General features: G+C 41.7%; 1 protein-coding gene across 3 annotated transcripts in view; it reads left to right on the forward strand.

Moving 5' to 3' along the window:
- LOC122396474 overlaps positions 1–17,818 on the forward strand; it is a 126,948-nt gene that overhangs the window by 89,357 nt on the left and 19,773 nt on the right. For all 3 annotated transcript variants that reach the window (XM_043394924.1, XM_043394922.1, XM_043394923.1), the window contains exon 2: positions 16,924–16,996. In XM_043394924.1, coding sequence (XP_043250859.1) covers positions 16,934–16,996 — 63 coding nt within the window. In that variant the 5' untranslated portion in view covers positions 16,924–16,933. The remainder of the gene's footprint in view (positions 1–16,923; positions 16,997–17,818) is intronic.

A 17,818-nucleotide genomic window follows, 5' to 3' on the forward strand; every position in this document is an offset into this window, starting at 1 on the left:
AGCGCTCGCGTTCCTTTGTCTTTCGTCGGCGAACAAAGGATTCGTACACCGCCGCGCCGGCGGAAGTGTCGATTTTGTACGCAAAATCGGTTCCCCTTGTCCCCGGTGGCAAACGTTCTCACGACCCGTTGCGATTTACGCGACGACAGCCACAAACAGAAACTCGTAGGATCCTGGCTAGAACTATTATTTTTTCCTTTCTTCCAAGATCCCAATAGAATTACAGCGAAACTCGACAGGCAGTTCGCGTAATAGTAGACCACCGGTCGTCTACTTTAAACTTTTCAATTACGGCTGAACACTATTTATATGAACCCAACAGAAAAGGTTCTTATAATCAAGCAGGTTCGTATAATAGGAGTCCACCGATTATCCCCGCTAGTTTGATCTTTTCGTTCGTATAACCGGAGTTCTCGTAAGTGGGTTTTTGATCGTGCTCGCAGCTCGTCCATTAGAATATAGCAGCGTTACACGCGAGGACAATACTTTGGTTGGAAAAGTGAAACTGACGGTTGTAAATTTTATTATAATTTTTTGGATCGTGAAAAGAAATATCAGATTCTTAAATTTTCTCGTCATTCTATGGTTTTTGGTGTCTCTTGTCCTTCGTTTAAACGCTCTGTGAATTCTATTCTCATTTTGTTTAGACACATTTGATCTGTTTAGACCGTTCTCTAACACCTGTTATTCTCAGCCTCGTTCGTCCCGTAAATAAATAAAAATATTCCATGGACGATGGAGAGGCTGAGAACGAACGCAACAGTTGGGTTTCGCGCGAGCTTCCGACGAGTAGACGATAATTCAGACGAAGGCCTAATAACTCCAGCACCTGTCGTTGCGTCGTCGAAATCGAAGAATCCGTCAAACTCCCGGGGAAGATTCCCCGGTCGCGTGCTCGCATGAATTTCCTCTATTTATCCGAGGCTAATCGCGCAAGAAGCGCACTGCGGAAATAAACGCCACGTCGTGCAAAACGCCGCGAATCGAAGCACGTAACGGTGCAACAGTCGCGCCACGCTGGAGGACATTTTATAGAGAGCCGTAAATTAGATTTCTCTGGGTCCCCGAACCGTCATTCCGGATTCGTTCTCTTCATCCTTCTCCTTCGTTTTTTCGTTTTTGGTCCCCTTTCTTCCAACCGTGCGGCGGCGACGCGGTGCACGTGTGCCCGGTGGAAAGGATACAGTTATAAGCATTACGGAGAGAGATGGTACCACGGCAGACGGAGGATCCGTTTTATAACTAGAGATTCATAACGGCACACGATCTCACAATGGACACTAGCTGCCAGGCCGGGACAAACCGAATGGCTCCGGTCGACGGAATCGATGTCTTTCGCGAACCAGTGGACGCTGAACCGTTGTACCAACACGCCTCGCGCGACACCGCGTTGCAAACTGCGCAAAAACGTCCGAAACCTGGACAAATTTGCATTTTTCCAAGCAACGAATATCGTTTATACGAGTCGAAGCCTAAAAAATAACGGTAATGAAACCTATATCAGAGAAGAAAAAGACAAGAGCATAGAATTTCCTGTAAATTCATAACATTTAAGCTTTTATCAAAGTTCTACAAGCAAGTGAAATGTGTGTATTAAAAAAAATATTTCACATTAGGGCAACTGACCCTACATAAAATTGTTTGAAAGGCTCGGAATGAAAAACGACCCACAGCACTCAAAATCCTCCAAAAAACTGCTTATTTGAATCGTAATTTGATAACACTTTGAACTATAATAAACAACGATGTAAAGTACAAAGATAACTTGTTGATATTTCACACTTGATGCTGATAGCGTATTTTTTACTTTTATGATCCTGTACGAGCACCTGTACGGAGCTTAAAATGTACAGTTTTAGGAAGAATCATTTCGATCAACTTTCATTTCTCATAAAAAAAAATTGGCACGCGAGATCGCATGCTAATTTTGCGTTTCACTTGATATGGAAATGTTAGGATCAGCCTAGGTGGTAATAAAAGGTTTTAACCAGTTTTCGAGGAAACGATCAGATTGCGATCCACGATTACTTTTGCGATGAAGGACAATTTTGCGAGGATAGAATTTTTCCACGATAGTCAAGGCACATTTATTATGCACCCTGCGCGTCGACGGTAGTGACCTGATCAAAGGATGACGAATTTATCAGGAAAGTAAAGTCTCGTTATCCTTATGAGTTAACGCGCGGACACCTTAGTACGAAACCTCGCGTCGCAGACCGGTTTTCTGGTTACAAAATGCACGGAACGACGTTCGATAAATATTGAACGATAACCCCGGCAATTAGAAAAAGCGATACGAGCGGGATTAATCGCGAAAAACGGTGGGGTGATATTAACTGGCGCGTATTAGCAATAATATTCGTACGGTTGCATAACGGGACGGCGATAATCCGGCAGATAATGGCAATTAATACCGCCGTGGTATTATCGAGGGAACACCTTGGAAACGTTAAGTATCGGGTATGGATGGGAAAACACGTTTGATGGGGCGCGATCGCGGTATCGATTGCAACAAAATTTGTAATATTTATCTTATATTGTGAAAAGAGGAAAAGGAAGCGGGGAAAAGTAACAGAGGCGCGTAGCGAGCCGCGCAATTTTCTCTGCGAATTACGATATCAATAATGGCGATCGTGTTGCCGCGATAGAGGTTAATTAGCGTTAACGAGTAACGCGTAATACGGAAAAAGCATTCCGAACGTCGGATAGTTAAACGAGCGAGACGATGTTTCCTTGGTCAGGGTGTTTCTCGAACTTATTAGTTCCCGTTCGTCGCTGAAATAAAGCCGATACGATACGCTTCTTTACTTTGTACGATGTATTTATTATACTCATTCAACGAAAAAATAAACACAATTCTAATAGGAATTAGATAGAGGCTTGGGAAGCCTTGATCGACTGCTGCCGTATGTACAATGGCGGACAAAAGAAAGTTTAAATACGAGACGGTATACAAAGACGTCATAATTTTGCAAGAAGAAACTATATTTTAAAACAGTAATCAATTTTTCCATACATTATGCACACCATATGCAGTGGCAGGAACAAAGGAATTGCACGGGGGGGGGAACGAAAACACGCGTGTTTTGTTTGAAACAATGAAGTCGGTGATAAATTTATGTGGACAAAAGTAAGTTTCTCTGATTATATTTTCTACATTCGCACGCCTACTGTTCTTAATATTTTTTGTGTGTCCTTTATTATCTATCACAGCTTATAGTTTCTTTGGTTTAATGTACCATTTTTTAAGCGTACTTTAGAGTCATCTTATTGGAAAATAAATGTTTGCAAGCGCATCATTTACAACTGCCAGCTTTAAACTTTCTTTTATCCGCCATTGTGCATCTCGATAACGGGGAGATATTCGCGTGTCGTTGGATGTGTTTAGAATTTGTCTAAATTCGCCTTGACTCGTTTAGGAAATCGTCACGGACATCGTAGCGTCGTTTTACGACCCTGGGAGGGGAAAAAATTATTATCCAGCCGGTCGGTCTCTTTTTGTGGAAAACGGGAGACCGCCTTCCGTTAGAAATTCCCATGATACACGACCGCGGGGACATACGACAGGGTGGAAAGCAGTAATTTCACGCGTCTTAATGGGTTAATAACGATAATCCCTACGATGGGCCATCCTCTTTGATCGACGATAGCCTCGAAAAAAATGGCGACGTCTTCCGCCTGTAATTCCAGCGAAACGCATTTCGGCCCCTCGGGTAGAAAGTAGCGTGCACGCGTGGAAAGAAGCCACGACCAATGGGCGTATCTCGTCTCTTGGTCGAGCATTAACGACTTCAATTTCCTGTGGGTACCGTCCACACACGAATCTCTAGGTTCGAGAAAGGATTACGGTACCCGTTCTGGGAAAACGAAGGGATTTTCACAATCCCGACATTCATTCACGAGACGACGCTGAAGATAAGAACAGGATCGCCATTTTATTTTAAATACACTGAGTGTCACTAAAAATTTAGAAACACGTGCATTGACATTCACTTTCCATTTTAAAAAATGTTGGAGGCTTCTTCTATCAACAGTTGAAAATTAAAAAATTGATCCCTCTAGATCATTTAATTTAAAAAACTTACAGGCGATCAATTTATTTTAGAAAAGAATATTTGTATATCCAAATCGAAACCGTTTCTTTATATTCAAGATGTGGAATAAATTTGCAAATATTGCGACGCTTGTGTAAATTTCTCCAAGAGTTAAAATAACACAAACTTTTGCGAAAGGCAATTGGGCACTAAACCGCTCGCGTTACGGAGACAATTCATTCAAATGTTATTCAGTACTTTTTAAAGCAACCGGGAGTGGAATGCTGCTGCGAGCACGCCATTTAAGGAGCATTGAATAATGTTGGAACGGACCACGACCTAACCGTGACTGGATCACAATTATAAATCAAATCTTAGACAATCGTGGCCCGAACTTTTCAATGGGAACTCGTGGCTCTAACCCCTCCAAGGAACGCTATGACAAGTCTCATTCTAACGAGCCGGTGGAACCACGTTGCAATGCCGGTTGCAAATGAAAACACTGGCAGGATTATTTACATACTTCGAGGAGACTCGTGATTCATAGGACACGGTTGATGTATATTCTAAACGAGCCACGCCTTCGACCAACTTTTAACGCGAAAGCGCACATTGTTTCCGCTCTGAGAGCTTTCGCGGCTACTTAGCACAGTTGCTTCCGTGGGTGACTATATAGTGACAAATTACTATTACGGTACACGCAGTTATCGATAGGTTAAGATAGATAGCATCGACCGTAACTTATCAGGTTGTATCAAGGATGAGAGTAATCGTTGGCCTCGTCGTTCCTAATATTCAGTATTAATGGCCACGCGGCAACCGTGCATTAGCCTGCATATAAATAAACCTATTCTAACGCTTATATCTACGACTTTTACCATATTAAACGTGTATGTTAAAAATGCAAATGTGTGTTGAAGATCTCTCGCCGCACATTATACCTATTTGAAGAAAAGAATTTTTTTTTCAAAAATGCGTAGGATTTCCGGGGTATGTCTATTCACCAAAAATGATTGTAATTAACCCCTGCAGCTAGAAATAATTTTTTCAGAACGATTTGAAATATTTTTTTTCGTCGAAAAATTTCACACTTTCTCGAATTTTTTTCTCGAAAATGAGTAGGATTTCGGGCATATGTCTATTCACCAAAAATGATTATAATTGATCCCTGCAACCGAAGATAATTTTTTTAGAACAATTTGACATTTTTTTTTTCGTCGAAAAATTTCACACCTTCTCGAATTTTTTTCTCGAAAATGAGTAGGATTTCAGGGGTATATCTATTCACCAAAAATGATTATAATTGACCCCTGCAGCTAAAAATAATTTTTTCAGAACGATTTGAAATTTTTTTTTTCGCCGAAAAAGTCCTATCATAGTTACTCGGATCATAGTTAATCCGAACATCGTTGTACAAGCTTTCTCGATTTGATTTGAAAACACCGGGTGGGGGAACACCCTGTAGATACCAATTGTATCAAACACTTTAGTTCAACATACACGTTCGATGTACTAAAAGTTGCAGATCCAAGAGTTCGAATACTTTCGTGGGCCATTGTACGTTGGAGCTTGACGAATCGGGAATATTCAAAAGGAGGCGCAGACCAGGGTTTTTTCTCGTATGCATAATTTATCGCGACCAGTGTTTACGCGGGTTCACCGTTGACTGGTCGATATTACCCGTGCAAAAATCCAGTTAGCGCTCTGCTCTCTATGTTTAGACGGAGCCTAACTATAGTCGAGCCGTAATTCCTCGCGTGTCTTTGTTGCGCGCTGTTGACGAAGAACGTATTATTTCGCGGTACGCAGACGCTCGCGCGTCATGTTTAATGCGATAACGACCAACAATCAGCCCGGGTCTACGCATTTTCTACGCGCGTATGAAAATGACCGACGAGGAAAGTATCGCCTTCCCGGTTCTGCCGCGATCGTGCTCCGAGCGTCGGGAGATTCTACGAAAGTGTTTCAACTCGTGCAAAGAAAAAGAAAAAACAACATCGAGGTACTCAATTCGACGTTGCTTTTTATTCGAGAGAAATTTTGGAAAGCGAGATATTAGCGTCGCGACTGTTCTCGTAAAGACCGCTGGCAGACGGAAACGGATTGTTCGCGACGCGTATCGCGCTCTATAAAGTATCGAATCGCTCGTAAGAAGCGGGAAATTGTATCGGAATGTTTTCGAAGAGAGTAAATTTCACCGCGATATCGTTCGAATTTAGGTGCCGCGAGGCCGGCACAGATGCAAATATGGTTTCAGTGCAGGCACTTTCGATTCCATCCGGTGCGCATAATCGCTATCGGATCTTCGAAACTTTTCCTCGTCCGAGGAATAAAAGGAACGCGAGTGGAAAAAGTAGATTTTGCTCTCTAGTCCGTGGATGCGCTACTTTCCATGGTCGTGGGGCTTTGATTGGCAGTGTTATCCTCGCGAAAGCCCGTCCTGCTTGTTTATAATCGTCAACCGTGTGTTTACGACCATCATTTTCAGTTGGCCGACCGAGCATTTACGGGACGATATTCAAATAATCTCGATCGTTGCTCGCTCGAGCGAGTCGAAGCCAACAAGATGACCGGGGCGAGATCCAATCTCACATTTATTATCCTGGACCGCGGTAGCTCGTCTCTCTCTCTCTCTTTCTCTCTCCCCCCCCCCTTTTCCTCCCTCGTCTTTCATTTTTCAGTTTTATTTTTTTCCACCTGTCTCGACCACGGTAGCGATTCGCGGAATACTGTAATCAATACACGCAACCTTCTTTGCACGTACAATGCTGGGCGCATCTTCTCGACGCGTGTTCACCCTAGATCGAGGTCATCGAGATTTTTTCCCACGGATCACGATACGTGACGGCCTCGTGAAACGCAGCCACCAGACGAATCACGAGATACCGTCGGCATCGAGCATTTTATAAAGATATTGCACATCTCCGGTTAGAATTTCAATGCCTCGGGCCATTATTTTCTCGCGTCGCTCGAGACTCGTCCGCGAACGCTTTCAAGCTGACGTTGAAAGGAATTAGGACCCTCGTTTTCAACGCGTGTTCTACACGGAGATTGCACATCGAAACATTTTATAAACATCAAAAAATAATCGAGCTAAGTCGACTTATCTTATCCCGTATAACATTAGATCTTGATATTTTCTTTGTTATTCTTTCGCGAACGCGTGTTGTTTATTTCCACGATTCGTTAATTCCGTATTAGGTTTTGGTTGCGAAAGATTAATCGGTCGAATTATCATCCTTTTCGTGTCGCTTCTGGGTACGAAACGTGGACGACGAAGTTCGAGAAAGTGGAAATCGCAGTGTGGCAAACGGTGGGTACACGAAGATCTAAATTTGTAGATAATGGCAGGCAAAAAAATGGAAACAATTACCACGGCTCCGGCGCGAGCGTTCTGCCTCGGGTAGAAAAAATGGCTGGGTTAATCGTAGATTAGCCTTTTACGCCAAAGAGAGTTGTTGCCGGGCTAATTATCATCCAGGAAGGATCTGCTCGTTCTTTTCTTGCTGCGCGAAGAACACTTCTGTGCACATTTTCGTATCCTAAGAGAATGCTATTCCACCGTCCGTAGTTGTATGTACAGTTTACTTAATTATTGCGTTTCGTGGAACGAACGTTTCGTCCATTCTTTATGGAAAAATCTCACAACCGTTGGCAAACCCGTGCGTCGACTCTTCGCTCGGTATTATGTCTGCTTTTGTGGACTATGGCCTCGGTAATTGTTCTGGAATCCTTTCTTACTTTTCACTGTTCTTCGTTCTTTGGTAAGGCGTTTCTACGGTGCAATTAAACACGTACGAAACTCGACGAATCCGCTTTGGGCTTGGGTGAATCCATGTTGCCAACGAAACATATTAATAAGGTTGCATTTGACCTTACTAAAAAATATTTTTTCATTGGAATGTAAATTGTACCAAAAATTAAATGTTCTGCTGATGTGAAATTTACCCGAGATCATAATTAATAGCATACCCTAGTTTACGACCTACGAATAATACAGGAATTACAAGTTAAGGGGGTATTGTTGGCTAGACTGTGATTTCTTTGGCATTTTTTGTGATTTTTTTTAAAGGCAGGTAGGCTATTTTGCACTGAGATTTTGCAGATATATTTATTCATCTTATAAGCTTCAAGTTTCGAATTTCTATTTTTTAACCTTTCTTTTGTCTTTAGTATATTAAGAAAAAATAGTAGAACTCAATGCTCTTTAAAATCTCTACTCCCAGCGATAAAGACGTGTTTGCTGAACATTCTTTTCAAATTTGAAGTCAATAGGTCTGCTAGATCTAGTAAGTCTAAATGCGTTTATTTAAGCGAGAAGTTACAACTACCACAATTTTTAATATTTTTCAATGAAAAAAATAAATAAACATATCTGTAAAATTTCAGAACAAAACAGCCTACCTATCGTTAAAAAAAAATTAGAAAAAATAGCGAAAAAATGACAGTGTAGGCGCAGCAATGCCCCCTCAATCGAAACGTTTAAAGCTAGTTTTGGGTCTCGACGCAACGGCTTTAAAGCCTCTAGAGATTTCGTAACATCGTGCCCGCTTATTAACAGTGAATTACAATTGAATGGGCCCCGTTAATTGACTAGGAAAATTGTCGAGAGAGAGAAATAAAGGGAGACAGAGGTACGAAGCGCCTCGGCAGATATCTGAAAGCGTTTTTCCGCCAGCAAAGGGGAATGCGAATTGACTTCTTTCTCGGTCGCTGGAAGATCAGGTATGGAAGATCAACTACACTTCCGGGCGTCGGTTAGCATTCCACCGTGCGGAGAACTCCGAGGCCATGGCGGAAAAATTTCTACCAGCTCTCGTGTAGTCCGCTAATGGTCGTCAAGATCGACGATCCGAGGTTTCGATCGACGCCATTTTTCAAGCGGATTCAAAGCGGGATAGGCAACCGCGCCGAGTCCGTGGCGCCTTTTCGTTGATCGCGCTCGTTCACCGCGCGGGCATTCTCTTCTTCATCCCCGTGCTGAAGATAACCGATACCCCGAGCAAACAGCCGACGGGAAAGCATTACGAGCACCGTGATGCTTACAATGTGCTCGCCTCCTCTATGGATACAACTGTACTTCCCCCAGTTCGTGCGACCTTCGCCGTAATAGCCCTGAGGAACAGATACCGTGCGCCGAATGCATTTCATTTCACGATGTAATTACTCGAAACGACTCGCTCCACGCTCGTCGAGCTTACGGTTTCACACGGGATTATTCCTTCCTTTTACGCTCTCCTATTGCGCTCTGATAATTGCCCGTACTGTGTTACGTAACAAACCTCGAAAGCCACGTTTCCTCGATATTACCATAAAGTCGCCCGTATTTTCGTGCACGATAGACACTCTGGCTAGATCACGCGTCCGTGAGCTATTCAAAAGTCGAACTTTTCCACTCAACTTCCGTTGGAGATATCAGGAAAATGGCGATCACTTGTATCTCGTTATCGAGCTATTAAATCGTCACAGAATTGAGTCACAGTTACTTCCAAAAAATTGAGCTTTGCAAAACTTGTTATACATTTGTTCGATTTGGAATTTGTTCAGCCGTATCTATGTCACGTCACTGCGTTGATATATTAAAGATCAGAGACCGATATTCCCGTACGAAAAGTTGTAAAATTGTACTACGAAGGCAAATTCGTTAAGATTTGTCAAACGATAGGACTCATTCTACAGTACAGAAAATTATTAATAATTATGAATACAGTGAAACACTGCATAATAAAGTAGGACGTGAGAGAAAAAAATAATGAGTGAAACGGATGAGCATTGCGCGGCAAATTAAAACTGATCTGAAAACCAGTATACCAAAATTAACAAAGGATGTGTCTTTATGAATCGAGCAAACAATTTCTACGATGAAACAAGAGTGTCTTTACGTTTAGTGCTAACTATAGATAAATAGTTAAATTTAGTAAAATTTCTGAAAGTTAAAATATCCAAATAAAGGGGATATCGTGTTTCTACTTCTGAAAATGCACGTTTTTGTTTATTTTCCCGCCAATAGTCGCCAACCTACGTGTACGCTCAATTTTGTGAGTAACTGTACGTGTTCAGCTACTACGGTCGACTGATCATATCGACCTGAAGCTATATTTTCATAGCCGTCTTAATGGCGTTATTAAGTACCTCTAAAACTGTTTTATTGACTATGTCTGTATTAAATTAAGCAATGGGTGTATACGGATTTATCAATTTCATGTAACAAGATATGTTCGCGCGAACACATTCTGTTTTCATTTTACTGTTCTTCGTCGATCTAATAGAATCTATCTAAAAACATAATGTGAACGATAAATATATAATCGTACGTTCGATGTTTCTTAAAAAATTGTTCGACAGACTGACTTCCTCATTAAATTGATAAAAAAACACGAGAATAGAAACAGGACTCGGAAGGCTTACTTTTCTTTTCCACGATTTGAAATCTCTTTGCAATTTATTTATCGATAATTTAATTATTTCACCTGTGTGCAACTATAATATTCAGATATTCAGCGATAATTTCACTTTCATGCTTTCCCAAAGCTCCAGGTTTCCCTTTAAACGATTCGAGCGGTAAAAATATTTAAATTTTAAAAAGGAGGTCGAAGTGTGATGGTGTATTTGGGAGAATTTCGGATCGAGAGCTCGATCGTAACGATAGAAGAAACGCAATCGATTCGAAGCGCGCTATCATAAAGACATACTGGCGATGTAGCCCGCGGAACGGCAGAAATTCCATGCTCTTGCATATCCCACTAATGGCCTGCTCGAAGATCAACGACGCAGCCTCGACGATCGAGGGATTTTTCGCGGTACGAAACCCGCGGCAAAGCGGGAGGACACCGGCAGCCAACGAGTCATGGCGCCTCCACGCATTGCATTACCTATTCACGGCCAGAACGTGCGCTCTGTTCTTGCACGGTGCACGCGGACTTCTTGTGTACACAGCAAATTGTTTCTATACCGACGATCGAAACTTTAGAACCCGATACCGCGAACTCCAAACCGTATCTACGGTCTCGACAAGAACAGTTCAAGATAATTAATAAAAATCACTTGCAATTTTTTTTGTTTACCTTTGCATCACCACGCAATCTTATCAGTATATTGTCCAGTCTCCGTTGTTGTCTATTGTAGCCTGGCATCTCGTGGACGTGCTATCCTGTAATTTCAAATAAGGTTTAGAGCATTGAATGATACATAAGAATAATCGTCACTTTTTTAAAACAATTCTGTATTAACGTATTCTAATCAATCTGATATACCCACGAGAAGAAAAATAAAATATTAAATACCATTGCACTTTTAATCATTAATTCCAGAGTTCTATTATAGTATTATGGAAGCACAATTGTGCATCCAATAAATTATATAAATTCATTCCGGGTTTAGAGATTCGAAGTAAAAAGAGTTTCAAAAATTAATTGGCGCTTCGTTCAGGTTTCTCTGGTAGAATTGCCAGGAAAGTCATAACTCTTTTGTTCTGAAATTGTAAACCCGGAACGAATTAATGTAAATTATTGGAGGCATCTGTAGTATTATCATAACGCAACTTTAGAGGCGTGGTCTTGTCAGGAGTAAGTACGTATGTACTTCGTAATCGTGCATTTTAATTTTCGATTAAATAATTAAAAGAGCAATGATCTCTAACGTTGAATTATTCTTATCAAACTGCCAAACGTCAGATTGGTCTACGATTTAACCAAGAATAAGTTTTATTTTTTTTTGCTCGGTATATAATTCGTTTGGTTATTAAGAAAACAATTTACTTGTCATTCGAGGAGCAGACAACGTGTTAAGCTATTTAAAAATAACCGCGTACCTTGCATGAAATCCTGACATTACTTTTTTGCCAACCCAACGCATTAACGGGTTGAGCGCCATGTTGGTCATCAGTGACCGTCGCTAGTCTTTCTATTAAGGTTACGTCGCTTACCAGTGACCGACATTGCGTCATACGCTGCTCGCCGTAAATAAACTCTAATACTTTCGAACTTTCGAGTAAGATCGATGTCGTTGAAACTACCGAGTAAAGTAATGAGTTCCTAATTAAGGAAAGGTGAACCTCTATCGATCAAATAATTCAGTTATCCGAACTGCACGGTCCCCCGGATCGGTTCAAATAAACGAGATTCGTCGTTCGACGTATCAGAACGATAGAAATAAGAATCATGGACGTTAATTCAAGTCTCTGCGACTCGCAAAACGCAAAATCGCCGCAAGGACGTCGGCAAAATGGCGAAAGAACGGTGCTCCGAGAATGATTCAGTAAACGCTTGCACCTTCGCAACTTGACCCGATTCTCGAATGGCGCGTCGCAGTTCGCCAGGTTTGGAGGCCATTAAAGCCAACATTGGCACACTGTGGAACGCGCGACATCTCGACGCGAACTTGAACCCGTTTAAGACGGATGTCGTTGAACCCAAACCGCGTCGAGCGGCGAGCAGCGATTTAGCAGCGCGAGTCGGATTACCCCACAGCACTTTCTCCAATTTTCCATCATCCGGCGGGATCAGCTCGCGGAGAGCTAGAATTCCTTAAAGGACACCAGAGCCGCGTGTGCCGGTGTAGGCCGGCGTCCTCACGTAGACGCGTGTGTGCGGCTGACTAACCGCTCGCGCGCGGGTCAATGCCTCTGCTGTCCTCCTCGGAGTAAGTATCTACCTAGTCCGCGGATACCCTCCTCGCTACTACGTTATGCCCGCGCTCAAGATCGCGGATCTGACGAGTACGCGTTCCCAACTTGCGTTCCGTATGCATCGGCTGACGTTTCCGCGAGGCGGCCCTCTTTGACACGCGAAGAATCGCCCCGTGACCGGTCGCTCGGACGCGGCAACGTTCCTCGAGATTAATGGTGATGAGGGCAGCCGGATTCACCGCGATTCGTTGCATATCAGACGCGGTTTCTGACGGTGTCTTTGCAAAACTGATTCGTAATTTACTTTCGGCCTTCCGTAAATCAAACCGCGTTCGATCATTTTCTCATACGATAGGAAAATCATCGATTCTCGGGGGGAAACTTCGAACCTCTACAACGTTGTGAACGAAGGATGGAACAACACCTGAGGAATTATAGTTTCAGTCATTTTTCGAATTGGAATGTTTCTTTGAAAATTAATGTGCAAAAAGTAGGCAACTGCCCATCTCTCGAAGCTCAATTTTAAATAATTCTAAATTCAAAAGTACAGTGCAAGAGCACAACTTTTAGCTCATAAAATGTTTAATGCAATATGGTATTTATAGCAAGGAGGAGACCTCAAAAATCAACATTAAGTAATATAATTCAGTTTAGATTAAGAATCCATTTAAGGGTTAAAATAGTATTTATCCATCTATGGTTGATCACGATCGGTTTCAACGTCCAAAAATGTGCAAAGCCTACATCCTCGTTCCAGTTTCTTTTGGATAAATTTATTTTCTGGCCCCCGTGTAATATAATGGAAGTATTTAAGGCCGTCTGGCCGGACGATAGGATCGGGCACGCGCAGCCTGTTATTTAGATAATATCGCCCTGACAAAATTTCTTTCTCGATGGATCCGAGGGCTTCACGGTCCGATGCGACGTAAATGCAACGATCTCGCTCGGCGAAAGACGCGCACCGCGAGGACACAAGACGCGGACGGGTTCGTTTCGCGAGTGAATCACGGTAATAATAGGAGTCACGATCGCCACGGTCACGAACCAGGCGTATCATCTTGTATCGACTGATCGAAAGGGGGCTGGCTACTCCTCGATCAGAAATATCCTGGTAATGTTCCAGGCGCATCATGACCTTACGGCTTGCCTCGAATATCGTGCCGATTCAGGTAATTCCGCTTGTAAGTACAGCTATCAGCGATAATGACTCGAAAGCATTATAATCCGATCGCTAGAAATTGGTTTTCAATCCTGGACTTTCACAAGGTAATCGTTCCGGACATGTGTCGCGTTTCAGAGATTATTGAGTGGTTTCTCACTTACTTAATCGGCGAAGCAAGATTCTACAACAACGGGGATCATTGGTCGTTGAAAAGTTTCTTAACGAAAAAGGAACAACGTCCCAAGATCGTATTCGAATAATGAAAAAATAAAGATTTTAGGTGATACGGTTCTAACGCTATAAATATCTCAAAATATATAATAAATATTAACGCAAGTTTTTAAATGTTCTTTTAGCAAATACAATCCTTATTTCTTGTAAACCTTTTGTTCGATGTTTCCTAGAGAAATACTGACCTTTGCATAGCATTTATGTGCGTATCGTTAAAGAAAATTTATAATCAAAAAGAGCAACAAAAGGATTTGTTTCGAAATATTTCTCGATTACGATACTTTCCTTCCTTATGGGTCGGAAAGTAAGAAAGGGGAAGTTGTAATTGGAAACCTGACGCAACAGTTGGACGAACAGAAAGAATATTTTGTAAAGCAACGACCATAGTTAAAGACCACGTTGCCTGTTCTCTTTCCAAAGGAATTCCAAGTTTTCCAACGCGCGGCTATTAATTACAATGTTACGCAGCCATTACTCGTTCTGGCCGAACATTTCTGGTTGCTCGTTTGCGTTTTACACTCATTTGCATCCCATCCCCCTCTCGAACGTGCATGAATATTCCATCGTAACGTTGTACAATATAGTGCGCCGCGTCTAATCAGCGCGCGTATCCCACAACGAGGTGTGAAAGTCATTAATTAATGGAATTGTTATTGTAAACTCTTTAGGCTAATTGGCGCTGTTTAAGCGGGGCCGCATGATCGGACGCCCGGATTGAGCAAACTCGTTGCGAGGGAGATAGGGATTTCGCTTGTTATTCGCGATGTTTCTCATCAGGGATGTGACAAGGCAGGGTCAAACGCGGCACGTGCTCTTAAAACATTAAATTTACGAAATTTAATCAACCACTTTGACGCTTTATAATTAACACTTTGATAATTCCAATCAAAAGAAACAATTTATTAGTCGTATATATTCACAGCATTAAATTAATCGAATTGAATATAAATTGCTACAAAATAGTATCTACGACTTTTGTAGTGTCAACATTAAAAAGAAGTGAAATAAATTGGAACATGTTCGATCACCCGAGCAAGTGCCTTGCTTCAGTTCATTTATCATTGATAATCTAAAAGCTCGTGTGTAGACACGATAGTGTTTCATTTTCGAATGTTTTGCAGACACGGGCTCTGGCTCGTTGCAATTAATTTCATCGACAGCGACCGTGGATCGTGCAATCCGACAGAAATCTAGTGGAACCGAAATTTAGGCCGTCGTGTTGCGCGATACCAATACGATCGAAACGAAACCCTGGAGCCACGTCGAGCTCGTCTCCGTTGCGGCGGAACGAAACAAGTGAGCGAGGTACCGTTTGAAAATTCCAACGAGGAAATTCTCGACAGTCGTTCCACAACGTGGTTGAACACCTGACGCGCGCAACTTCCCAATTAACTGCATCGTAGACGTGTTTTTTTCTTTTTTTAATCGGTTGATATTCATGGTCAAGTGCAGGGCTTACGAGCGAGGGGTGCATCGTACCTGATCTCGAGGGTCGAGAAAGGAACGAAGCTGAAAAGGTCGATGTTAAAAATTGTTGAATTTTGGACCTTGATCAGGAACCAAACATTCTTTCAAAAAGTGTGATGTTCGATTGATTTTTCCTTAATTTGCAAATTCTCACGATCTAACATATAGATCTATCATAAAATGTGGATTTTTAACATTGTCCTCGAGTTTTCGCGAAATGTTTGCACGTACAAAGATACAATTCACATTCTGTATTATACTACATAGCACAAAACTGTAGTACGTAAAAAGAGAATGACTAACATCGTATATGATTTATTATTGTCAAGTCAGTCTATTCGTTCTTTCCACATTCATTCATGTTTGTCATCCTCGCTCTCACCCAGCGATCTAACGAGGTCACTGGACCTTGAATGTTACCAGCTGTCCAATACACATGATCGTTAATGGTTTTCCACGTTTCTTTCCACGGCCCCTCTTTTGGTAGCCTAACGGAACTCATGGTCCCTTTCTACGCAATGTTTTCTTAACCAATTAGTTAAATCAATGTTATTTGATGTATTACTTAATGTATTCTAATGATCATCTGTTCATAAAATCTCTGACAAGAGTAGAGGATTTCTTTCCACAAAATGCAACTCGTTTTTGGTAATCAATATTATACAAAGCATTTGCAAACAAACTTCATATGGTTCTTTCGTATTTTTGCTTATAGATTATGCTCCTAAAGCATTTATACTCCGACAGTATTTATTAATATGAACGACTAGCAATACGAAATTAAATTTTTTGATGTGACTTTTAAAAACAAAAAAATATTCTTCTTTCCACTACTGAATTTTTTTCTCGAAAATGCGCAGGATTTCGGGGGTATGCCTATTCACCAAAAATGATTGTAATTGACCCCCGCAACCAAAAATAATTTTTTTACAATGATTTGAAATTTTTTAATTTCGACAAAAAAGTCCACTTACTGAATTTTTTTTCTCGAAACTGGTTAGGATTTCGAGGGTATGTCTATTCACCAAAAATGATTGTAATTGATCCTCGGAACCGAAAATAATTTTTTTACAATGATTTGAAATTTTTTAATTTCGACGAAAAAGTCCACTTACTGAATTTTTTTTCTCGAAACTGGTTAGGATTTCGAGGGTATGTCTATTCACCAAAAATGATTGTAATTGATCCTCGGAACCGAAAATAATTTTTTTACAATGATTTGAAATTTTTTAATTTCGACGAAAAAGTCCACTTACTGAATTTTTTTTCTCGAAACTGATTAGGATTTCGAGGGTATGTCTATTCACCAAAAATGTTTGTAATTGATCCTCGGAACCAACAATAATTTTTTTAGAACGATTTGAAATTGTTTCGCGAGACTCACGACGTTTGTCTTGTTTCAGCGAATCGGAAATGGCGCCAAACGCGGAGGAGGAACTGCTGGTGGTGAAACCCTGGGGGCCACAACCGGAAAAGGTCAGTACACCTTCCGCGAGCTGGGCAGCGACGAAGAAATCGCTGGTCGCTGATAGGGGGGGATCTTTAAAACGCGAGGAAAAAGGGCAAATCGTGTAACTCAGGCGGCAGTAAGGCAACCGTCTCGTCGTGCGCATTCAAGCGCAGGCAGGATGTTTTCGATTAGCATATCTTTCAACATTCAGTCAATATATAGAGTACAGGTAGGCGTGCGGAGGTTGGTCGGTCGTTTTATTCCAGCGACGCCGTGAGAACAGCGACGCTGTTCCGAGGTTCGATAAACGGGCCAGAAATGTGTGAATGGAAGATGATTATGGGTAGTTAAGATCGCGAAATCGACTTGTTTTCTATCATAATCCCGGCCAGTTCTCGATCTATGACTCGTAATTGCCGCGAAAATCGTTGCATTATACATTCGCCTCTGCGTGTACTATTTTTTGTCACGATCATCGTCCGCAGGCCAGTTCCAGTTCTAAAAGGGAGTTGAAAATTACGGAAGCTCTCGATCAAATTATTAAACGAATCTCTATGTATAAACTCGATCCTCGCGCGTCGATAACGAAACGTTCCGGTGTCGTGGCAGGAAAAATTGCGTAAATAATGTACATCGACCTTTTTTCCTGGACTGAGAGTTAAGGATCTGCTTTAGAATTCGAGCGCAAGGATAGATGAAACGATCTATCGGATAAATTTTAATAATTTATCGCGCGTATCGCGTGCCACGGAACGAGTCAATTAATAAACCGCGATTTCGCGAAGTATGCGCAACGTCGTGCCTCTGATTATTTGCTCTGGCGTTTGAATCGTCGAAACAATCGGTTA

Source organism: Colletes gigas, unplaced genomic scaffold, assembly GCF_013123115.1.
Source record: "Colletes gigas isolate AHSC1104 unplaced genomic scaffold, ASM1312311v1 Colletes_gigas_Sc00007, whole genome shotgun sequence".
NCBI lineage: Eukaryota > Metazoa > Arthropoda > Insecta > Hymenoptera > Colletidae > Colletes > Colletes gigas.